This window comes from Catharus ustulatus, chromosome 24, assembly GCF_009819885.2.
Source record: "Catharus ustulatus isolate bCatUst1 chromosome 24, bCatUst1.pri.v2, whole genome shotgun sequence".
Lineage (NCBI taxonomy): Eukaryota > Metazoa > Chordata > Aves > Passeriformes > Turdidae > Catharus > Catharus ustulatus.
This window is the reverse complement of record NC_046244.1, coordinates 7,186,826-7,209,927: the sequence shown is the minus strand read 5'-3', so window position 1 is coordinate 7,209,927 and position 23,102 is coordinate 7,186,826. Positions and strand designations below refer to the sequence as shown.

At 57.6% G+C, this 23,102-nt stretch overlaps 1 protein-coding gene across 3 annotated transcripts; it reads left to right on the top strand.

Moving 5' to 3' along the window:
- The first annotated feature begins 1,088 nt into the window (after nucleotides 1–1,088).
- Nucleotides 1,089–22,444, top strand: KLHL17 (kelch like family member 17). 3 transcript variants are annotated; one of them, XM_033079717.1, is made up of 12 exons: nucleotides 1,089–1,185; nucleotides 10,221–10,474; nucleotides 11,910–12,031; nucleotides 12,371–12,592; nucleotides 13,338–13,454; nucleotides 14,775–14,988; nucleotides 16,745–16,889; nucleotides 18,730–18,897; nucleotides 19,753–19,841; nucleotides 20,338–20,411; nucleotides 21,074–21,255; nucleotides 22,105–22,444. In XM_033079717.1, the coding sequence occupies exons 2-12, from the start codon at nucleotides 10,264–10,266 to the stop codon at nucleotides 22,331–22,333; spliced, it is 1,773 nt and encodes a 590-aa protein (XP_032935608.1). In that variant the 5' UTR covers nucleotides 1,089–1,185; nucleotides 10,221–10,263; the 3' UTR covers nucleotides 22,334–22,444. The 3 variants fall into 3 exon arrangements, with proteins under 3 accessions (XP_032935608.1, XP_032935605.1, XP_032935609.1); XM_033079714.1 differs by having other exon boundaries at nucleotides 16,742–16,889; XM_033079718.1 differs by lacking the exon at nucleotides 1,089–1,185 and having other exon boundaries at nucleotides 10,354–10,428; nucleotides 16,742–16,889.
- The last annotated feature ends 658 nt before the right edge of the window (nucleotides 22,445–23,102 follow it).

Genomic DNA, 23,102 nt, shown 5'->3' with positions numbered 1-23,102 from the left:
TTGCTGGGCATTGCCGGACACTGCTGGATATTGGACATTGCTGGACACTGCTGGACATTGGACATTGGACATTGCTGGGCATTGCTGGGCATTGGACATTGCTGGGCATTGCTGGGCATTGGACATTGCTGGGCATTGCTGGCCAGAGCCAGGAATGGTGCGGCCAGCGGGGTCACGGAAGGGATTATCTCATTATCTCCGTTCTCTGCACTGCAGAGCCGTGCCTCCAGTGCTGTGTCCGGTTCCCAATTCGGGAAGGACACTAGGGTGCTGCAGGGTGGATATTGGGGTGCTGTGTGTCCACTGGAAGGATATTGGGGTACCCTGTGCCCACTGGAAAGGCTGCAGGGTGTCCCAGGGAGGGGCACGAAGCTGGGGAAGGCTCTGCACCACACGTCCTACGTCCTTAAGGAGCTGAGCCTGGAGGAAAGGAGGCTCGGTGGGACCTTCTCTGTCGCCCCAAAAACCTGACAGGAAGCTGTAGCGAGGCAGTGATGGTCTCTTCCTCCACGTAACAAGCAACAGCACACAAGGACGGAGTTTTCTGGTGTGGAGGTTGGACATCAGGAGGAATTTCTCCGTGCAAAGGCTGACCAGGCCTTGGCAGGGGTTTGGAGTGCCCACCCCCAGAGGTGTCCCAGGAACTCCTGGAGGTGCCCTCAGCGCTCTGGGCTGGTGACAAGGCGGGGATCTGTCCCAGCTTGGCCTCCACGATCCCAAAATCTCCTCATGCATAAATTATTTTGGGACACCCCGTCCAGGCCACGCCCACCCCCACTAACCACGCCCCCTCATTAACCCCGCCCCTCGCGCCCTTTGTGCGGCGCGCATCCACAGTGGGCGTGGCCTGTCCTCATCGCCCCGCCCCTTTATCCCGCTGAGCCCCGCCCCCCCGCCCTGGCCCCGCCCCCGGTGCCGGTGCCGGTGCCGGGCCCGCAGCGGGGCCGGTGCCGCTCGGTTCGGAGCGCTGGGCCCGCACACGGACACACGTGCGGGGCCGGGCCGGGCCGGGCCGCGCCTCCCGCGGGGTTATTCCGGGTGACGGAGGAAGCCGCAGCCGCGGGGCCGCCCCGGCTCCCGGAGCCGCCGCTGCCGCGCACCTGCCCGGCCCCGGCCCGCCCCGAATCCCCGGAGCGGTGCGGGTGGAGCGGGGACCCGCAGCATCCCCGTGGCAGCCCCGGAGCCGTGAGTACCGCCGGGGCACGGCCCTGCCTCCTCTTCCTCTCCGTCTGCCTCTTCTGCCTCCTCTGTGTCCCCCTGTCCCCGCTCCCACCAGGGCCGGGGAGGAGCGGAGGGGTCACCGGGGATGGGGACACAGCGGAGGGGTCAGCGGGGATGGGGGGACACCTGAGAGGTGACCAGGGATGGGGACACAGCGGAGGGGTCACCAGGGATGGGGACACAGCGGAGGGGTGACCAGGGATGGGGACACAGCGGAGGGGTCACCGGGGATGGGGACACAGCAGAGAGGTGACCAGGGATGGGGACACAGCGGAGGGGTCACCAGGGATGGGGACACAGCGGAGGGGTGACCAGGGATGGGGACACAGCGGAGGGGTCACCGGGGGATGCTGCTGGCACCGTCTCCATCACTCCCGGCGCTGCTCCCTCCTCTGAGAGCAAGTTTGCTTTCTGGGTACCACGCAGCACGTCCGGGGGCACCACCGCCGCCCTTTCCCGAGGTTTTGGCACAAGCGGTGTCGTTCCCAAGTATTTGCGGAGGTTTGGAACAGCCCGTGCCCTTCCCAGCCTCTGTGGCCGCTGTGTCCGCACCGCGGCATCACCTCCGGGGCCGGCAGCATCCCTGTGCCCTCCCTCCCTCCCTGCGCTCTGCCAAGTGCTGGCGAGAGATCCCCTTGGAAAAGGGAAAAGCCGCAGCTCCGGAGCCCCGGGAGCCGCCGCAGAGCGGGGCTGGCCCGTCCCTGTCCCCAGCCCTGCCCGTGTCCCCATCCCGTGTCCCTGTCCCCAGCCCTGGGTGTCGCACACGGGGCTCGGTGCTCGGAGCTGAAGGGCACGGGCAGGAGGAAAGCGTTGCCTCGGCTTTTCTGGAAACTTGTGGGTCCGTGGGATGCAGGTTTTGCTGTGGCCTCTGCAGTGGCTGCCAGGGCTCTCCTTGAGCCACAGCCTCGCTGCTGCTGCTGCAGCTGGAGCCGGTCCCGGCTGCTCGGGCCGGGCTGGGCTGGCGCTGCTGCTGGGCAGGCGCTGCGTGTGCGGGGAGGTGAGCGCTGTGCCCGGGCAAGGGGGGACGAGGGGCTGTGCTGGCCCTGTGATGGCCCTGAGTTGGCCCTGTCCTGTCCCTGTGCTGTCCCTGTGCTGTCCTATCCCTGTCCCATCCCTGTCCTGTCCTATCCCTGTCCCTGTGATGGCCCTGTCCTGTCCCTGTGCTGGCCCTGTCCTGTCCCATCCCTGTCCTGTCCTGTCCCTGTTCCGTCCCTGTCCTGTCCTGTCCCTGTCCCTAGCTGTCCCTGTGCTGTCCTTCTCCTGTTCTATCCCTGTCCCATCCTTGTCCTGTCCCGTCCCTGTTCCGTCCCTGTCCTGTCCTGTCCCTGTCCTGTCCTATCCCTGTCCCTGTGCTGGCCCTGCACTGTCCCTGTCCTGTCCCCATGCTGTCCCAGTCCTGTCCCATCCCAGTCCTGTCCCTGTTCTGTCCCTGTCCTGCCCCCATCCTGTCCCTGTTCTGTCCCTGCACTGTCCCTGCACTGTCCCTGAACTATCCTGATGCTGTCCCTGTTCTGTCCCTGCACTGTCCCTGTCCTGTCCCCATCCTGTCCCTGCGCTGTCCCCTCTGTGCCAGCCTGCAGGAGCAGTGCCCTCGCCTTGCTGGCTCTCTGTGCAGGATTCCAGCTCTCCTTTGACTTCTTGCTGTAATTCCGGGGTGCTCTGCGTTGCTGGAGGTGATTCTGGAGTGATTCAGCAACACGTGGATGTTCCTGGCTGCCTTTAGCATCCTTTAGCACCTTTAGAGAGGTGCTGGTTTGTTACAGCTCCAGTGTTTGGGGCTCTCTGGCCCTTCTGTGCCCTTTTGGTTTTGATCCCTGCAGCCAAATCTCAGCCCTCTCTGCACTCCCTTCCCCCTGCACCCCCAGTTTCTCTCCTGACCCGTGAACAGCTGCTGGAAATCCTTTATTCAGCACAGCAGTGAGTAAGACTCGGGGAGATGTTGGGTGTAGAGATCTGAGTTTCCTTCCTGAGCACTGAGTGATTAATGAATCACAGCAAAGAGCAGCTAATTCAGAGCACACCAGGAGCTGGCAGGCAGAACAGGCACCTGCTCTCTTGGCTTTGGAGCCCAGCATCCCAAGGGAGCCGCTCTCCTGAGCGTGGCAGGGAGCTGGGAGGGTCCCTGGTGCCCCTGCCAGCCAGGGCAGCTCGGTGGGGGTGGCACTGGGGACAGCTTTGTCCTGCCAGCACAGACAGAGGCCATCTGCCCCTGCTGCCTCGTGCCAGCCTGGCTGGCTGCAGATGGAATCAAAGCAGGCGTCCCCTGAAGGCTGAGGAGGCTGCTTGGGTCCTGCTTTGCTGCATTTCAGCTCCAAAACTCCAGCAGCCCCTCCGAAGTCCTGGGGCTGCCTCCTGGATCTGCTCCTGCCTCCAAACCCTGGGGCTGGGAGGGCTGAGAGGGCTGAGAGGCTCCATCTGCTCTGCCTGGCTGCTGCAAACCATCCCTGAAGGATGTGGCTGCTCAGGGACAGGAATTCCAGCTCCTCCAGCTGCAATTCTCAGGGTCTGGGACCTGCTGGTCTTGGCCAGTGAGCTCAAGGCCATGGTGTCACACACTCCTCACAGCTCAGTGCTGCTGCTTGCCAGAAGATCTGAGGGAATTCTTTTGTTCCCTGCCTTGGAAGGACTTTCCCAGTGCTCCACAGAAGCTCAGAGCTTGTTCAGAGCAGGAGGTGCAGAGCTGTGCTGGCAGAGAGGGGCTGGAGGAGGCTTTGGGCTCCATCCCTGGGAGGTGTGGGTGCCCACCAGTGACCTCCTGGTTTGGAGAACAGCAGGATTATTTCAGTGCTGTCCAGCTGTAAAGATCTCCCTGCCTGTTTGCAGCCAGCAGATCTGAGTGCTTTGTCCTGCTTTCCCTGCTGCTGCCTCATGGCATGGAGTTATTCTTCCCTTCAGAAGCCAAGTGGTGTCTCCAGCTCCTCTCAGAGCCACTGGGCTGGGCTTTGGGCTGTTTTTTGGGCTGGTTTTGGGCTGGTTTTTGGGCTGGTTTTGGGCTGGTTTTTGGGCTGGTTTTTGGGCTGATTTCTGGGCTGGTTTTTGGGCTGGTTTTGGGCTGGTTTTGGGCTGATTTTTGGGTTGGTTTTTGGGCTGGTTTCTGGGCTGGTTTCTGGGCTGGTTTCTGGGCTGGTTTTGGGCTGTTTTCTGAGCTGGTTTCTGGGCTGGTTTTTGGGCTGGTTTCTGGGCTGGTTTCTGGGCTGGTTTTTGGGCTGTTTTGGGCTGGTTTTTGGGCTGGTTTCTGGGCTGTTTTCTGGGCTGGTTTTTGGGCTGGGTTTTGGGCTGGTTTTTGGGCTGATTTTTGGGCTGGTTTTGGGCTGGTTTTTGAGCTGGGTTTTGGGCTGGTTTTGGGCTGGTTTTGGGCTGGTTTTGGGCTGGTTTTTGGGCTGATTTTTGGGCTGGTTTTTGGGCTGGTTTTGGGCTGGTTTTGGGCTGGTTTCTGGGCTGTTTTTGGGCTGGTTTTTGGGCTGTTTTTGGGCTGGTTTTGGGCTGGTTTTTGGGCTGATTTTTGGGCTGGTTTTGGGCTGGGTTTTGGGCTGGTTTTTGGGCTGGTTTTGGGCTGGTTTTTGGGCTGGTTTTTGGGCTGTTTTCTGGGCTGGTTTTTGGGCTGGTTTTGAGCCGGTTTTTGGGCCGGTTTCTGGGCCGGTTTTTGGGCTGGTTTTTGGGCTGGTTTCTGGGCTGTTTTCTGGGCTGTTTTCTGGGCTGGTTTTGGGCTGGTTTTTGGGCTGGTTTTTGGGCTGGTTTTTGGGCTGGTTTTTGGGCTGTTTCTGGGCTGTTTCTGGGCTGGTTTCTGGGCTGGTTTTTGGGCTGGTTTTTGGGCTGGTTTTGGGCTGGTTTCTGGGCTGGTTTTTGGGCTGGTTTTTGGGCTGGTTTTTGGGCTGGTTTCTGGGCTGGTTTTGGGCTGGTTTCTGGGCTGGTTTCTGGGCTGGTTTTTGGGCTGGGTTTTGGGCTGGTTTCTGGGCTGGTTTTGGGCTGATTTTTGGGCTGGGTTTTTGGGCTGGTTTTGGGCTGGTTTTTGGGCTGTTTTCTGGGCTGGTTTTTGGGCTGGTTTCTGGGCTGGTTTTTGGGCTGGTTTTTGGGCTGTTTTCTGGGCTGGTTTTGGGCTGGTTTTGGGCTGGTTTTTGGGCTGGTTTTTGGGCTGGTTTTGGGCTGGGTTTTGGGCTGGATTTTGGGCTGGTTTTTGGGCTGTTTCTGGGCTGGTTTTTGGGCTGGTTTTGGGCTGGGTTTTGGGCTGGTTTTTGTCCAGCTCTGTGGCAGCCCCAGTGCAGCTGGGGTCCTGTGCATTTTGCTGAATCCATTCCCAGCCCTTGTTTCTCCATAATCTCCTCCAGTCCTGACCCTCACAGCCAATCCCTTGAAAATGACCCAAATATTGGCACAGATGCCTCGGAATCCCTCAACCATGGAAACTTGCTTGAGGTTCCAAAACACAGAGACCAAAGCTGGGTTTGGAGGGGTCTGAAGGAAGAGCTGCTGCCCATGGAGGGGAGGAGGAGGAGGAGGAGATGGGGATGCCCTTCATCCCTGTGAGATGTGAGAACATCCCAGGGCACTGAGCTGCCTCCTGCTCCTTCCTCTCACTTTTTGGGGCGACTTGGAGCTCCCAAAAAAACCTCCCCAGGAGGAAGAAGATGATGAATGAGCAGAGAGCTGCTGGCTGGTGTGTGCCCTGCCAGCCCAGGGAGGGGCTGAGAGGCTCTGCTGGGGTCAGAGAGCTCAGTGCCCTTCTTGCCTGGAGCCAGCACTGTCTCTGTGCCTGGAGCTGCCAAACTGAGTGCAGCTTTTCCCTGTCCTCCCCACCCCCTTGCCGAGGCTCCACATCCTCCCTGGCAGCTTGTCACTTCTCTGCAGATGTCTAGACAGGAGGATTCAGTGCGTGTCAGTTATGCCTAATTCATATAAAAAAAAAAAAAAAAAAAGGGAAGAAAAAAAAAAAATAAAAAGCCCCAACCCTCCTGGGAGCTGGGGATTCTCAGTCCTGCAGACTCAGCTCTGTCTGCTCTGCCCTGCCTTGTGGCTCCCTCCCAGCAGATTCAGTCCAGGGAGCTGCAGGAGCAGCAGGGGCTGGGCCACGGAGGGCAAGGGCAGAGGGAATGCAGGGCAGGAGGTTAGGAGGGGTTTTTAGGCTGGGTCCTGCTGCTCACCCCATTTGTGTGTCCCCATGTCCCCACCCAGGGGTTCCAGCTCCCCAATTCCTGCCTCCCTCCAGAATGCAGGGCTGGCTCCAGCTCCCTCACTGCCACATTTCCATCCAAAATCAACCCTGACCTCTGCACAGGAGCAAAGCTCAGCCAGGAGGATGCTGAGGATCTGCAGCTCAGAGCATCCCCTGCTCCTGGAGCAGCTCCCTGCTCTGCCTCCCTCCCAGCACTGCCTGAGCACACAATGGAGCTGCTGTGGAGGAGCTGCTGCTGCTGCCAGGGCCTGCCTGAGCTCCCTGGGTGCAGGCAGAGCGTGCCAGGGGCTCAGGAAGGAGCAAACCCCAGAGTGTTTGGTTTTTCTGTGCCACTGACACTGATGTGACACGTCCTGCTGGGGACAGCTGCCTGGAATTGGGGCCTGCTCTGCATCTGGGTCCTGCAAATGGTTCCCATCCTCTCTGCTCGTGTTTGGGGTGGGGAGGGGATTTGTTTTGTAGCTGGCCCTCTGAAAGAAGAGATAATTAGTGATGCTGGGGTTTGAGGGGTGAGGGCAGGGCAGATCTGCTGTAGCTGTGAGAACAGCCCTGGCATTTGGTTATTGATGAAAAAATGCTGCTTCACTGTGATCCTCTCCCTCCCCAGGGATCCAGGCTCTTGCTCCATCCCAGGGGAGTTTCTGTGCCATTTTGGAGGGCACAGCTGTGGCCCTGAAGGGGAGCTGGCACCTTGCAGAGCTGGCTGTGGCACCCTGGGCTGGAGCTGGGTGCCAGGGAGAGCTCTGTGTCCTCTCCAAAGGCAGCACTCGTGTGGGAGAGGCAGAGCTGGCCACAAACAGCTGATTTTCCAGGGATGTGGCACAAAGGGACTGGGGACACATGGAGGGGATGGCTTTGAGGCTGGCTGTGTGTCAGGCTGTGCCCCCATCCCCTGTCCCCAGCTGCACAGGATGTGTCCCTGCTGCCTCCCAGCCCTCCTGCCACACACTGAATCCCCTCCCAGGCTGCCAACAAAAAGCCATTCTCCACGGGGAAAGGGCAGGCTCACAACTTCTCCCTGGAGGATCCTCTGTTCCCTGTTTATTGCTCAGCACACTTCTTTTCACTCCCAGCAAAATATGGTTTTTTTGTGTGGAGAGAACAGGCCTCCCTTTGGGCAGGGATCATTTGCATTAATTAACAGAGCTGTTATGCATGGCCACGCTCTGGCGCAGAGAAGCCAAACAAACGCCTCTTTTTTTATTTTTTGGGGTTTTTTTTTTCGTATTCCATAACCTCAGAGTTATTCCAGGGGAGGCAGCACATCCGTCCCAGCCATGGGGACACGTGCCCTGCTGCTGCTGTCCCCACAGACCTGGCCTTGTGCTTCCTGCCCCCTCTGCAGCCCTGGACACTGCTCCTCTGTGGTGCAGGCAGTGCTCCCCGTTAATTCCAGCCCACAGCCCCTCATTTCCTGGGAGTGAGGCTGGAACAGGGAAAGGAGGAATGTTCAGAGGTGGGAGCTCAGCACAGCCAGCACTGGGGCTCCAGCCCCTTCTCCACACTGGTTTTGTTCTGCAGAACAGCTCTGGTGGGAACAAGGTCCTGTGGGGTGGAGGGGACATGGGACAGAGGAGGGGACAGTGGGACTGGAGAGGGGACAGTGGCACTGAGGAGAGGACAATGGGACTGAAAAGGGGACAGTGGCACTGAGAAGGGGACAGTGGGACTGAGGAGGGGACAATGGGATTGAGGAGGGGACAGTGGGATTGGAGAGGGGACAGTGGGACTGAGGAGAGGACAATGGCACTGAAGAGGGGACAGTGGGACTGGAGAGGGGACAGTGGGACTGGAGAGGGGACAGTGGGACTGAGGAGGGGACAGTGGCACTGAGGAGGGGACAGTGGGACTGAGGAGGGGACAGTGACACTGAGGAGAGGACAATGGGACTGAAAAGGGGACAGTGGCACTGAGGAGGGAACAGTGGCACTGGAGAGAGGACAGTGGGAATGGAGAGAGGACAGTGACACTGAGGAGGGGACAGTGGGACTGAAAAGGGGACAGTGGCACTGAGGAGGGAACAGTGGGACTGAGGAGGGGACAGTGGTGCTGAGGAGGGGACAGTGGCACTGGAGAGAGGACAGTGGGAATGGAGAGAGGACAGTGACACTGAGGAGGGGACAGTGGGACTGGAGAGGGGACAGTGGCACTGAGGAGGGGACAGTGGCACTGGAGAGGGGACAGTGGCACTGGAGAGGGGACCCTCTGGAGCTCAACCCTGACCCTCTGGAGCTGAACCTTGATCCCCTGGATCTTAACCCTGACCCTCTGGACCCAGGCAGGGATGCTGATAATGAAAATCCCCTTTCTATGTGCATCTCACCCAGATGTGAGTTAGGAGCCGGGCTGTCCCAGGGATGCTGATAATGAAAAACCTTTCTGTGAGCATCTCCCCCAGATGTGAGTTAGGAGATGGGTGTCCCAGGGATGTTGATAATGAAAATCCCCTTTCTGTGAGCATCTCCCCCAGCAGCGAGTTAGGAGCTGGGTGTCCCAGGGATGTTGATAATGAAAATCTCCTTTCTGTGTGCATCTCCCCCAGATGTGAGTTAGGAGCCGGGCTGTCCCAGGGATGCTGATAATGAAAAACCTTTCTGTGTGCATCTCACCCAGATGTGAGTTAGGACATGGGTGTCCCAGGGATGCTGCAGCTCCCCAAACCGGGCTGTGGGAGGACAAAACCACACTCCTGGGCTCTTCCACCCTGCTGGAAAACACCAGCAGGCCCTGCTACCTCTGCCCTGAGCCCTCCCTGGCAGGGACAGCAGCAGTCTCGTAGCACTGGTGGTGTGCAAACAGAAAAGGGCACGGCAGGCTTCTCCCCGCGCAGGAACCGTGTTTATTCATCTTTGCTTTCCTCCCCCAGATCCTGTACGTGCTACAACTGCTCTCCAGAAAGGGAAGAGCTGCCTGCATCCGTGGCTGAGCAGGCACAGGATGCTGGGCTGCTATTTTTAGGCTCAGCAGGGCTGATGTGGAGGTGTGGAGGAGCCGAGGGGATTCTCTCGCCGCAGGGATGCGGGGGCAGCTCGCTTTTGATTCAAGCTGCCTTTTTCCCTGCTGCCTCCCCCTCCTTCCTCCTGCTGCTCACTCATCCCCTCCCCATCCAGGCTCCTGGGTGATGCAGAGGCAGCCAAAGGCCTTTTGGAGCAGCCTGCACGCAAACAGCACCAGGGGGAGGAAATCTCTGCGTGAATAAATGTTCCTTGATCAGGTTTTGTTTTCCTGGAATCACTGAATGCGTTGGGTTGGGAGGGAGTGTAAAAATGCTCTGGTTCCGTGGGCAGGGACAGCTTCCACCTTCCCAGGGAGCTCTGAGCAAAATCCCTGGGATGATTCCAGGGATTCCCTTCCACAGTTTCTCCAGGAAATCCATTCCCCTCTCCTCTGGTTCCATGGACAGGGACAGCTTCCACCGTCCCAGGGAGCTCCATCCAGCCTGCCTGGGATGCTTCCAGGGATTCCCTTCCACAGTTTCTTTGGGAAATCCATTTCCCCCTCCTTTGGTTCCATGGGCAGGGACAGCTTCCACCATCCAGGGTGCTCTGAGCTCCATCCCTGGGATGATTCCAGGGATTCCCTTCCACAGCATCTCTGGGAAATCCATTTCCCTCTCCTTTGGTTCATTGGGCAGGGACAGCTTCCACCATCCCAGGGTGCTCTGAGCAAAATCTCTGGGATGCTTCCAGGGATTCCCTGCCACAGCATCTCTGGGAAGCCCAGCAGCAAGAACTGAACCCGAATTCCCTCTCTCTGCTTGAACCAAACAACATTTCTCTGTCAGCACAGCGCCCAAACCCGGTTAACCCTTTGCTTTCCCCCACCCCAGAGGCGGTGGGAAGGGACACCCCCCTGCCCAGCCCAGCCCAGCCATGGAGGGGGGTGTGCAGCTGCTGAACCGGGACGGGCACAGCATCTCTCACAACTCCAAGCGCCACTACCACGACGCCTTCGTGTGCATGAACCGCATGCGGCAGCGGGGGCTGCTCTGCGACATCGTCCTGCACGTGGCCACCAAGGAGATCAAGGCCCACAAGGTGGTGCTGGCCTCGTGCAGCCCCTACTTCCACGCCATGTTCACAAGCAAGTAGAGTCCTCTCTTCCCCAGGGACCGGCTCACAGCCCTCCCCTCTCCAGTTCCCCTCCCTGCCCCTGTCCTGGGTCATTTCTGTCAGCGGTGCTGGGATGTTCCTCATTTCACTGCTGGGTCCCTTTGCAGGGTGCTGGTGTCCCCCTGCTGCACAGGATCCTGTTCCCCATCCTGCAGACCTGGCCTCCAATTCCTGGAGCTGGGCAGGAAACCTTCCAAAAAAAACCCACTTGTTCCATGCATGGTTAAATCCTCCATTTCAGTCCCTTCCCTGATTGATTCCCTTTGCCCTCAGCTCCCTGCACAGGATCCTGGTGTCCTTTCCACCAAACCACTTGTTCCATGCATGGTTAAATCCTCCATTTCAGTCCCTTCCCTGATTGATTCCCTTTGCCCTCAGCCCCCTGCACAGGATCCTGGTGTCCTTTCTCCCTAGAGCTCGACAGAAAACCTCCCTGGGCTGGGCTGTGGAGGTGGATGCAGCTCATTCCATGTTAAATCCTCCATTTCACTCCCTTCCCTGATTGATTCCCTTTGCCCTCAGCGCCCTGCACAGGATCCTGGTGTCCTTTCCACCAAACCACTTGTTCCATGTTAAATCCTCCATTTCACTCCCTTCCCTGATTGATTCCCTTTGCCCTCAGGCCCCTGCACAGGATCCTGGTGTCCTTTCCAGTCCTGCTCCCCAATCCCTAGAGCTGGGCAGGAAACCTTCCAAAAACAAACCACTAGTTCCATGCATGGTTAAATCCATTTCACTCCCTTCCCTAAATTATTCTCTTTGCCCTCAGCTCCCTGCACAGGATCCTGGTGTCCTTTCTCCTGGTCCCCATTCCCTAGAGCTGGGCAGGAAACCTTCCAAAAATCACTTGTTCCATGCATGGTTAAATCCATTTCACTCCCTACCCTGATTCTCTTTGCCCTCAGCTCCCTGCACAGGATCCTGGTGTCCTTTCCACCAAACCACTTGTTCCATGCATGGTTAAATCCTCCATTTCACTCCCTACCATTATTCCCTTTGCCCTCAGCTCCCTGCACAGGATCCTGGTGTCCTTTCCAGTCCTGCTCCCCAGTCCCTAGAGCTGGGCAGGAAACCCTCCAAAAAAACCCACTTGTTCCATGCATGGTTAAATCCATTTCACTCCCTACCATTATTCCCTTTGCCCTCAGCTCCCTTCACAGGATCCTGGTGTCCTTTCCACCAAACCACTTGTTCCATGCATGGTTAAATCCTCCATTTCACTCCCTACCCTGATTGATTCCCTTTGCCCTCAGCTCCCTGCACAGGATCCTGGTGCCCTTTCTCCTGGCCCCCAATCCCTAGAGCTGAAAACCTCCCTGGGCTGGGCTCTGTGTGGAGGTGGATGGAGCTCTTTCCACACACCCTGCTGAGGGGTTTTTGCTCATTTTTGGTGTCCTGTGCCCCAGATGAGATGAGTGAGAGCCGCCAGACCCATGTGACACTGCATGACATCGACCCCCAGGCGCTGGAGCAGCTGGTGCAGTATGCCTACACGGCTGAGATCGTGGTGGGAGAGGGGAATGTGCAGGTAGGAGCTTTTCCCCAAATTTCCCCTCTCCACAAAGCTGTTCTGTGCCACGTTTGCCTCCTGGGGGCTCCTCTCTCCTCCTGCTCAGCACTGCCAGCTGTTCCTGTGCTGGCAGCTGGACCTGCCAGTGCTCAGGGAGTTTAGCTGCTCCCCTTCCCAGGGTGTTCCAGGTGTCCTTCCCAGCTGTTCTTCACCTCACAAACCAGCAGTGCTCTGTCCTTTCTGTGCTTCTGTGCTCACCAAACCTTTCTGTGCTTGTGCCTCGCAGTGGGACGAGGGTGAAAATCCTTTCCTTGCCTTGCAAACTCCCTTTTCCCCCTTTCTCTCCCACTGTGCCAGACCCTCCTCCCTGCTGCCAGCCTGCTTCAGCTCAATGGTGTGAGGGATGCTTGCTGCAAGTTCCTGCTCAGCCAGCTCGACCCCTCCAACTGCCTGGGCATCCGGGGCTTTGCTGACACCCACTCCTGCAGCGACCTCCTCAAGTCTGCCCACAAGTACGTCCTCCAGCACTTCGTGGAGGTGTCCAAGACAGAGGAGTTCATGTTGCTGCCCCTTAAACAGGTGAGGCCCAGCTGGCAGAGTGCAGGTCTGGGTGCAGCAAAGCTTTTCCTGCTCTGTCTGTAGGGAAAAGCCCAAAGTGCTGAGGGGATGGGGTTTGGCAGGGGTTGTGCCCAGGTTCTGTTCAGTGGGTGGGGAGAGCTCTGTCAGCAGCTGGATCCCATGGGAAATGAGGATGGGGGGTAGGACAGAGGTAATTTTGGTCACTGGTGAGCACACTGCCCTGTCCCTGGGAGCACAGCCCAGGGAAGAGGTGCTGGCTGGCAGGTTTAAAGCAGCTCAGCTAATGTTTCTTGTTGGTCATCATGTGGTGCCAGCGTGGCCTCTGGCTGATCTCCCTGGGCAGCAGCAATTCCCAGTCCTGGCTCTGTGTGTCCCTCAGCAGGACCAGACCCCTCCTTCACCCATTTCTGGGGCAGTGACAATGAGGGGAGGGTGTGACAATGACACATCCACCCCTGCTGCAGCTCTGGCAGGTGAAGGGACAGTCCTGGGAGCAGCCAGGGCTCCTGGGTCTGTCCCAGGGACAAAAGCCAGCAGAGCCATCTCCCTGATGCCACTGGTCAGGCATTGCAGCCCCAGCAGGGGGAGAGGGAGGGAGGATGGTCAGAGATGTCCCCACAAAGCTGCACCTGCTGTTTTGGGGCAGTTTGGACCCCCCCAGCATGTCCAGGAGGCAGAGCTGGGAGTGTCCCCTCTCCTCCCAGCCCACACCAACCTGCAGTGCCCTCCCCACCCCACCCTGCAGGTGCTGGACCTCATTTCCAGCGACAGCCTCAACGTGCCCTCGGAGGAGGAGGTGTACAGGGCTGTGCTCAGCTGGGTCAAGCACGACGTGGACAGCAGGAGACAGCACGTGCCCAGGGTGAGAGGGCTGGGAAAGGGGGGAAAGTGCTGGGAAGGGGCTGGGAGTGGGCTGGGAATGGGCTGGGAATGGGGTGGGAGTGCTGGGGAAGGGGCTGAGAGTGGGTTGGGAATGGAGTGGGAGTGCTGGGAATAGGGAGGGAGTGCTGGGGAATAGGGAGAATGGGCTGGGAATGGGGTGGGAGTGCTGGGAATGGGGTGGGAGTGCTGGGAATGGGCTGGGAGTGGGCTGGGAGTGGGCTGGGAATGGGATGGGAGTGCTGGGGATGAGGTGGGAGTGCTGGGGAATGGGGAGAATGGGCTGGGAATGGAGTGGGAGTGCTGGGAATGGGGTGGGAGTGCTGGGAATGGGGTGGGAGTGCTGGGAATGGGGAGAATGGGCTGGGAAGAGGTTGGGAGTGCTGGGAATGGGATCTGGTTCTGCCCCCATCTCTGAGTGCCTGGGCTGGGTGGGCACATGGCTGGAGGAAACTGCAGGACAGGACAGGAACAGCAGGTTCCCAGTCCAGGTTGGAAAGGACCTTAAATCCCTTCTCATTCCCCCCTGCCATGGGCAGGGACACCTTCCACTGTCCAAGCTTGCTCCAACTTGGCCTCAAACGCTTCCAGGGATGGGGCAGAGCAACCTGTACCAGGGCCCACCACCCTCTGAGTGTGGAGTTTCTCTCTGATCTCTGACCTCAGCCTGTCCCCTTTTAGTTTAATCCCGTGTCCCAAGGCTGCTCTGCTGTCCCCTTTAACCCTGTCCCTGTGTCCCAAGGCTGCTCTGCTGTCCCCTTTAACCCTGTCCCCATGTCCCCTTTCAGTTTAACCCTGTCCCCATGTCCCAAGGCTGCTCTGCTGTCCCCTTTAACCCTGTCCCTTCCAGTTTAACCCCATCCCTGTGTCCCAAGCCTGCTCTGCTGTCCCCTTTAACCCTGTCCCCATGTCCCCTTTCAGTTTAACCCTGTCCCCATGTCCCAAGGCTGCTCTGCTGTCCCCTTTAACCCTGTCCCTGTGTCCCCTTTCAGTTTAACCCCATCCCTGTGTCCCAAGGCTGCTCTGCTGTCCCCTTTAACCCTGTCCCATGTCCCAAGGCTGCTCTGCTGTCCCCTTTAACCCTGTCCTTTCCAGTTTAGCCCTGTCCCCATGTCCCAAACCTGCTCTGCTGTCCCCTTTAACCCTGTCCTTTCCAGTTTAACCCCGTTCCCATGTCCCAAACCTGCTCTGCTGTCCCCTTTAACCCTGTCCTTTCCAGTTTAACCCCGTTCCCATGTCCCAACCCTGCTCTGCTGTCCCCTTTAACCCTGTCCCTTCCAGTTTAACCCTGCTGTCCCCCCAGCTCATGAAGTGCGTGCGGCTGCCGCTGCTGAGCCGGGATTTCCTCATGAGCAACGTGGACACGGAGCTGCTGGTGAGGCACCACTCGGAGTGCAAGGACCTGCTCATCGAGGCCCTCAAGTACCACCTGATGCCCGAGCAGAGAGGGGTCCTGGGCAACAGCCGGACGCGGCCGCGGCGCTGCGAGGGGGCCAGCACCGTGCTGTTTGCTGTGGGTAAGCCCTGCTGCCCCCAGTCCCAAATCCCTGCTCTATCTTCATTGTCTTGGGGCTGTGTTTGCTGACACTGTGCTCTTGTAAGGCCCTGCTGCCCCAGTCCCAAATCCCAGCTCTATCTTCATTTTTTTTGGGCTATTTTTACTGACACTGTGCTCTTCGCTGTGGGTAAGGCCCTGCTGCCCCCAGCCCCAAATCCCAGCACTATCTTCATTTTTTTTGGGCTGTGTTTGCTGACACTGTGCTCTTTTAAGGCCCTGCCACCCCAGCCCTGAATCAGAGCACTATCTTTATTTTTTTGGGCTATGTTTTCCTATACGGTGCTCTTCGCTGTGAGTAAGCACGGCTGCCCCCAACCCCAATCCCAGCACTATCCTGATTTTTTGGGGCTGTGTTTGCTGACAGTGTGCTGTTTGCTGTGGGTAAGGCCCTGCTGCCCCCAGTCCCAAATCCCAGCTCTATCTTCATTTTTTTGGGCTATGTTTACCTATACTGTGCTCTTTGCTGTGGGTAAGGCCCTGCCACCCCCAGCCCCAAATCTCAGCCCTATCCTGATTTTTTTGGGTTATGTTTTCTGACACTGTGCTCTTGCAAGGCCCTGCTGCCCCCCTAACCCCAGCCCTATCCTGATTTTTTTGGGCTATGTTTGCTTGACACTGTGCTCTTCACTGTGGGTAATGCCCTGCTGCCCCCAGTCCCAAATCTCAGCCCTATCCTGATTTTTTTGGGCTATGTTTGCTTGACACTGTGCTCTTCACTGTGGGTAAGGCCCTGCCACCCCAGCCCCAAATCCCAGCCCTATCCTGATTTTTTTGGGCCGTGTTTGCTGATACCATGCTCTTTTAAGGCCCTGCTACCCCCAGCCCCAAATCCCAGCCCTATCTTCATTTTTTTTTTGCTGTGTTTTCTGACACTGTGCTCTTGTAAGGCCCTGTTGCCCTCCAACCCCAATCCCAGTCCTATCCCAACTTTTTTGGACTGTGTTTTCCTATACAGTGCTCTTTGCTTTGCTTGACACTGTGCTCTTCACTGTGGGTAAGGCCCTGCCACCTTCAGCCCCAAATCCCAGCCCTATCTTCATTTTTTTGGGCAATGTTTACTGACACTGTGCTCTTGTAAGGCCCTGCTGTCCCTCAACCCCAATCCCAACCCTATCCTGATTTTTTTTTGCTGTTTGCTGATGCATTGTGGAAAAGTCTCCATAACTCATGAGAAATGAGAGTTTTAAAGCAGATGTGCATTTATTCAGTGCTGAGGTGCACGGGGATAATTCCTCCCAAAGCATGCACAGCAAAATTTCAAACTACTGCTATTTATTCCCTAAAACTTTAGGATTACACAATCTACCTAATATATATTCATGTCCTAGCCCCGCCTAGCCTCGCTTCATATTAAAATGAACCAAAAATCCTTTTGTGCTTGTGCCTCCCCGATTCAGGGGTTGTTGACAGTCTAGGATGAAGGCTTCCAAACTCTTCATCGCACTTGAACTTTTCAACTTTGTCTCTGGAGCATGGCTCTGAGCCTTTTGGGCACATTCCAGACCTTCAGATTAATTCTTGCTCATTTAAAGTTTTGGATTTATCACTTGCAGCCCTCACCCTGTTTGCAAGTCCTGGCTCTGTTTGCCCCCAAATTCCTCCCGATTTTTGCGAGCACAGTGAACATCAAGCATTCCTCATTGTGTTGTTTTTTGCTGAGCTATTCCTGAGTGTCCAGTTGCCTGCCTCATGGCTCCCCTTGCCCCCCCGAGCAGGTGGAGGGAGCCTGTTTGCCATCCACGGTGACTGCGAGGCGTACGACACGCGCACGGACCGCTGGCACATGGTGGCCTCCATGTCCACGCGCAGGGCCCGCGTGGGCGTCGCGGCCATCGGCAACAAGCTGTATGCTGTGGGAGGGTAAGGGGGACAGGATGGGGCAGGGAGGGTGGTACAGGGATGTTCTGGGGGCATGGATGGTCAGCAGGGCATCCTGGAGTCAGCGTGATCCCATCTTTGGGGTAGCCATGGAAAAGTCTCTTCGCTGTGCTGTGGGGGTTCGCTGCCTCCTGGAACGGGAATTAGCCTGAACTCATGGTCCCAATCTCTGGGGTAGCCATGGGATAGTCTCTTCCCTGTGCTGTGGGGAGGCTCACTGTGCTGTGGGGAGGCTCACTGCCTCCTGGAATGGGAATTAGCCTGAACTCATGACCCCAGTCTCTGGGTAACCATGGAAAAGTCTCTTCCCTGTGCTGTGGGGGTTCACTGCATCCTGGAATGGGAATTAGCCTGAATCTGAATCTCTGGGTAGCCATGGGACAGCTCCTTCCCTGTCCTGTGAGGGTTCACTGCCTCCTGGATTGGGGCATTGGCCTCCTGAACTCATGACTCAATTTCTGGAGTAGCCATGGGACAGCTCCTTCCCTGTCCTGTTGGGGTTCACTGTGTCCTGGAATGGGGCATTGGCTTCCTGAACTCATGACCCCAATCTCTGGGGTAGCCATGGAAAAGTCTCTTCCCTGTGCTGTGGGGGTTCACTGCGTCCTGGAATGGGAATTAGCCTGAGCTCATGACCCCAGTCTCTGGGTAGCCATGGGACAGCTCCTTCCCTGTCTTATAAAGGTTCACTGCCTCCTGGAATGGGGCATTGGCCTCCTGAACTCATGACTCAATCTCTGGAGTAGCCATGGGACAGCTCCTTCCCTGTGCTGTGGGGGCTAACTGCCTCCTGGGATAGGGACATTGGCCTGAGCTCATGACTCCAATCTTTGGGGTAGCCATGGAAAAGTCCCTTCCCTGTGCTGTGGGGGTTCACCATGCGTCCTGGAATGGGGCATTGGCTTCCTGAACTCATGATCCCAATCTCTGGGGTAGCCATGGAAAGGTCTCTTCCCTGTGCTGTGGGGGTTCGCTGCCTCCTGGAATGGGAATTAGCCTGAATCTGAATCTCTGGGTAGCCATGGGACATCCCCTTCCCTGTCCTGTTGGGGTTCACTGTGTCCTGGAATGGGGCATTGGCTTCCTGAACTCATGACTCCAATCTCTGGGTAGCCATGGGACAGCTCCTTCCCTGTCTTATGAGGGTTCACTGTATCCTGGATTGGGGCATTGGCCTGAGCTCATGACCCCAATCTCTGGGGTTGCCATGGGACAGCTCCTTCCCTGTCTTATAAAGGTTCACTCTGCCTCCTGGAATGGGAATTAGCCTGAACTCATGACTCCAGTCTCTGGGGTAGCCATGGAAAAGTCCCTTCCCTGTGCTGTGGGGGTTCACTGCCTCCTGGAATGGAGCACTGGCCTGAGCCCATGACCCCAGTCTCTGGGGTAGCCATGGGACAGCTCCTTCCCTGTCTTATGAGGGTTCACTCTGCCTCCTGAACTGGGGCATTGGCCTGAGCTCATGACCCCAGTCTCTGGGGTAGCCATGTGTTATAGATAATAACACGGAAAAGTCCCTTCCCTGTGCTGTGGGGGTTCACTGCCTCCTGGAATGGGGTGTTTCTCTCCTATTTCACTTCTAATCTCAGACTGGTTTGGGGTGGGAGCTTGAATCTCATCTCATCTCATCTCATCTCATCTCATCTCATCTCATCTCATCTCATCTCATCTCATCTCATCTCATCTCAATCTCATCATCTCATCCCACCCCTGCCATACACACTTTCCACCATCCCAGCTCGCTCCAAACCCCATCCAGCCCGGACACTTCCAGGGATCCACAGCTTCTCTCTTCTCCTCCTGTCCCCTTCTCTCCCTGCAGCTATGATGGCACCTCTGACCTGGCCACAGTGGAGTCCTACGACCCTGTCACCAACTGCTGGCAGCCCGAGGTGTCCATGGGCACCAGGAGGAGCTGCCTGGGCGTGGCAGCCCTGCATGGGCTCCTCTATGCAGCTGGGGGGTACGATGGGGCCTCGTGCCTCAACAGGTAGGGATTGCCCTGCTGCAGCCCTCCCTGCTCCTGCATGCACTGCCCTTGCAGCTGGGAGCCCTTCTGGAGATGTTTTCCTGCTCAGCTCCTTCTTCCAGTGGGAAATCCCCCCAGTTTGTGGCCCTGTGCTCCAACAGAACCCAGCATGTGTCAGTTCCTCCCTCTGTCCCTGTCTATCCCCATCTTCCTTGGGAGCTGCCCCTGTCCCAGAGCTGTGACCTGGGCTTTTCCAGTGTCCCAGAGCTGTGACCTGGGCTTTTCCAATGTCCCAGAGCTGTGACCTGGGCTTTTCCAGTGTCCCACTTTGTGTCCCAGAGCTGTGACCTGGGCTTTTCCAGTGTCCCTGTGTCCCAGAGCCGTGACCTGGGCTTTTCCAGTGTCCCTGTGTCCCAGAGCCGTGACCTGGGCTTTTCCAGTGTCCCAGCTCTTGTCCCTATGTCCCAGAGCTGTTACCTGGGCTTTTCCAATGTCCCAGAGCTGTGACCTGGGCTTTTGCAGTGTCCCACTTTGTGTCCCAGAGCTGTGACCTGGGCTTCTCCAGTGTCCCACTTTGTGTCCCAGAGCTGTGACCTGGGCTTTTCCAGTGTCCCACCTTGTGTCCCAGAGCTGTGACCTGGGCTTTTCCAATGTCCCAGAGCTGTGACCTGGGCTTTTGCAGTGTCCCTGTGTCCCAGAGCTGTGACCTGGGCTTTTCCAATGTCCCAGAGCTGTGACCTGGGCTTCTCTAGTGTCCCACCTTGTGTCCCAGAGCTGTGACCTGGGCTTTTGCAGTGTCCCACCTTGTGTCCCAGAGCTGTGACCTGGGCTTTTCCAGTGTCCCAGCTCTTGTCCCTGTGTCCCTGCCTGCTGCAGTGCAGAGAGGTACGACCCCCTGACGGGCACCTGGACCTCCATCGCTGCCATGAGCACCCGGAGGCGCTACGTCCGCGTGGCCACGCTAGGTGGGTGCTGCCAGGGGGGCTGGGGGGTCCTGGGCAGCTCTGCTGCACTGCTGGGGCTTCCTTCTGCTGCTCTGCCCCCTCCTGATGTGCTCCCTTCCCAGCCTCCCTGATAACTGGGGTTTGTCACGCTGGAGGCAGCTCCTGAGGGGACCCACAAATTGTTTCTGTCTGGTTTGGGGTGAGGGGCAGCCTGTGGGTGATCCCCTGTGCCTGGAAAGGGAGGAACAGCCTGATTCACTGTGGAATCCTTTCAGTGATGATCCCAGCCCTGCTCTCACCCCAGCTGCATCTCCCTGGGGATGTTTCCCACCTGTCCCAGTGTCCCCATGCCTGTCCCCTGCCCTGCTGTCTGCTCTCACTGCTGACTCAGAGCTCCATCCCCAGCTCCTGGACCTGTGTGGGCACCTCCAGAGCAGCCCCTGTGACACTGTGGGGGGCTGTGCTGGGACAGGGACGTGTCTTTAGCTCATCCCTGTGCTTCTGGGGCTCTTTGCAGAAGGCAACCTCTATGCAGTCGGGGGCTACGACAGCTCGTCGCACTTAGCCACGGTGGAGAAGTACGAGCCCCAGGTAAATCCAGGTGACTCTTCTGCTTCTCCCCTCCTCAGGGGTGCCTGGAGGAATTTAACTCACCATGCATGGCTGTGAGGTGGAGGGGATCAGCAGGGAATGGTGCAGTCCTGAGCAAAGTGACCCAAAGCTCCTCTGTGAGAGCTCTCTGTGAGGTTTTGGCCACCAGAACAGCCTTTGTCCCCACTCTCTGTAGTCCTGTAGGGATCCCATCCATGGCCTGAGCTGTTCCCAGCTCCCAGCTGAGCTCTGCTGACTGCACACCCAGCCTGGGGACACGTGCTGTGCCCAGGGACACAGCTCTGCTCCAGCAGAAGGATCAAAGGGAAGGTCCTGGAGGCTTTTCCTGAGCTGCAAAGGCCCAGCTGCGCTCACACAGACTGGAAATAGATCCAACTCAACCCCCTGGCTGGGCTGGCATTCAGCTGGGACACAACTGGTGGCCCAGGGCATCCCTGTGCCCCTGGGGTGGCTCCTGCCAGCTGCTGCTGTGCTCTCCAGACAGCAGAAATTCCTCCTGGGAACTGGGGGACAGCAGGGAGGAAAGAACTGATGCCCCCTGAAGGGTTTCCATGCCAGGAGCTGTGTGGCCAGAGCAGGAGTGAGCTCTGAGGGGTGTGTGGGCAATGCTCTGTGGATGCTGAGGGGTTCCCTGTCCCCAGATCAACACCTGGAGCCCCATTGCCAACATGCTGAGCCGCCGGAGCAGCGCGGGCGTGGCCGTGCTCGAGGGGATGCTCTACGTGGCTGGTGGCAATGATGGCACCAGTTGCCTTAACTCAGTGGAACGCTACAACCCCAAATCCAACACTTGGGAGAGCGTGGCCCCCATGAACATCCGCAGGTAAGGGGGGCTGGGCCCCCTCTGCAGCCTCACACACACCTCTGTGCCTTGTAAACCATAAAAAAATGAGGGTTTAGGGTTTTTGTGGCTGGTTCACCATGATCCTGCTGGGCTCAGAGGGATTGGAGGGTGTGCCAGGAGGTGGCAGGAATGTTCTGCAGAGGGATTTATCCTCAGCACTTTGTGTGGACAGAAAGAACCTGGGGTTGAGCTGGCTGAGCCCACAGAGATGCTGCTGGCCTGTGGGGGGAATTAAGGCTTGCAAGTCTGGGGATTTTGGGCTCAGGGGGTTTGGAATTTGATGAGGTTTGGTATTTGATAAATTTTGATGTTTGATAAGGTTTGGTATTTGGTGAGGTTTGGTATAAAATAAGGTTTGGTATTAGACAAGGTTTGGTGTTAGGTAAGGCTTGGTATTTGATGAGGTTTGGTATTAGATGAGGTTTGGTATTTGATGGGGTTTGGTATTTGATGGGGTTTGGTATTTGATGGGGTTTGGTATTTGATGGGGTTTGGTATTTGATGAAGTTTGGTGTTAGATAAGGTTTGGTATTTGATGGGGTTTGGTATTTGATGGGGTTTGGTATAAGATACAGTTTGGTGTTTGATGAAGTTTGGTATTAGATAAGATTTGGTGTTAGATAAATTTTGGTATTTGATGAGGTTTGGTATTTGATGGGGTTTGAGAGTATCAGAGCGAAGGGGGAATTGTGGCTCTGTGCCTGTTTGTACCCCCACAGTTCATTTTTGGTTTTTTTGGGGTGCTGGAGCTCTGGGCATCTCCCTGCAGCGCTGAGCTCCCCAAACACCCGCCAGCCTCACGCTGTGCTCTGTGCTCGGCCCTTGCAGGAGCACCCACGACCTGGTGGCCATGGACGGCTGGCTTTACGCCGTGGGGGGCAACGACGGCAGCTCCAGCCTGAACTCCATCGAGAAGTACAACCCCCGCACCAACAAGTGGGTGGCAGCCTCGTGCATGTTCACCCGCCGCAGCAGCGTGGGGGTGGCCGTGCTGGAGCTGCTCAACTTCCCCCCTCCCTCCTCGCCCACCCTGTCCGTGTCCTCCACCAGCCTTTGACAGCGGGCCCGGCCGTGCCTCAGCCCTGGGGACAGCTGAGCAGGGAGCACAGGGACAACAGGGACAACAGGGACAACAGGGCCAACAGGGCCCACAGAGCCTACAGGGACAACAGGGGCAACAGGGGCAACAGGGCCCACAGAGCCCACAGGGCCCACAGAGACAACAGGGACAACAGGGCCAACAGGGCCCACAGAGCCTACAGGGACAACAGGGACAACAGGGACAACAGGGCCCACAGAGCCTACAGAGCCTACAGGGCCCACAGAGACAACAGGGAGCACAGGGCCCACAGGGAGCACAGGGCCCATGGAGACCACAGAGACAACAGAGCCCACAGGGCCCACAGACCTTACAGACCCTACAGAGCCCAGAGAGCCCACAGGGAGCACAGAGCCCACAGAGACAACAGAGACAACAGAGCCCAGAGGGAGCACAGACCCTGCAGAGCCCACAGAGACAACAGGGCCCACAGACCCTACAGAGACCACAGGGCCCACAGAGCCCATAGAGACAACAGAGACAACAGACCCCACAGACCTTACAGACCCCACAAACCTTACAGACCCTACAGGCTCCACAGACCCTACAGACCCCACACAGCCTACAGACCCCACAGACCCTACAGACCTTACAGACCTTACAGACCCCACAGACCCCACAGACCCCACAGACCCTACAGACCCCACAGACCCTACAGACCCTACAGACCCCACAGACCCCACAGACCCCACAGACCTTACAGACCCTACAGACCTTACAGACCCCA

Coding starts and splice junctions, on each gene's coding strand:
- KLHL17 (XM_033079714.1), top strand. CDS start 10,264: ATGGAGGGGGGTGTGCAGCTGCTGAACCGGGACGGGCACAGCATCTCT. Junction 16,890..18,729: donor AAGCTGTATGCTGTGGGAGG/GTAAGGGGGACA, acceptor CTCTCCCTGCAG/CTATGATGGCACCTCTGACC. Junction 20,412..21,073: donor TGGAGAAGTACGAGCCCCAG/GTAAATCCAGGT, acceptor CCCTGTCCCCAG/ATCAACACCTGGAGCCCCAT.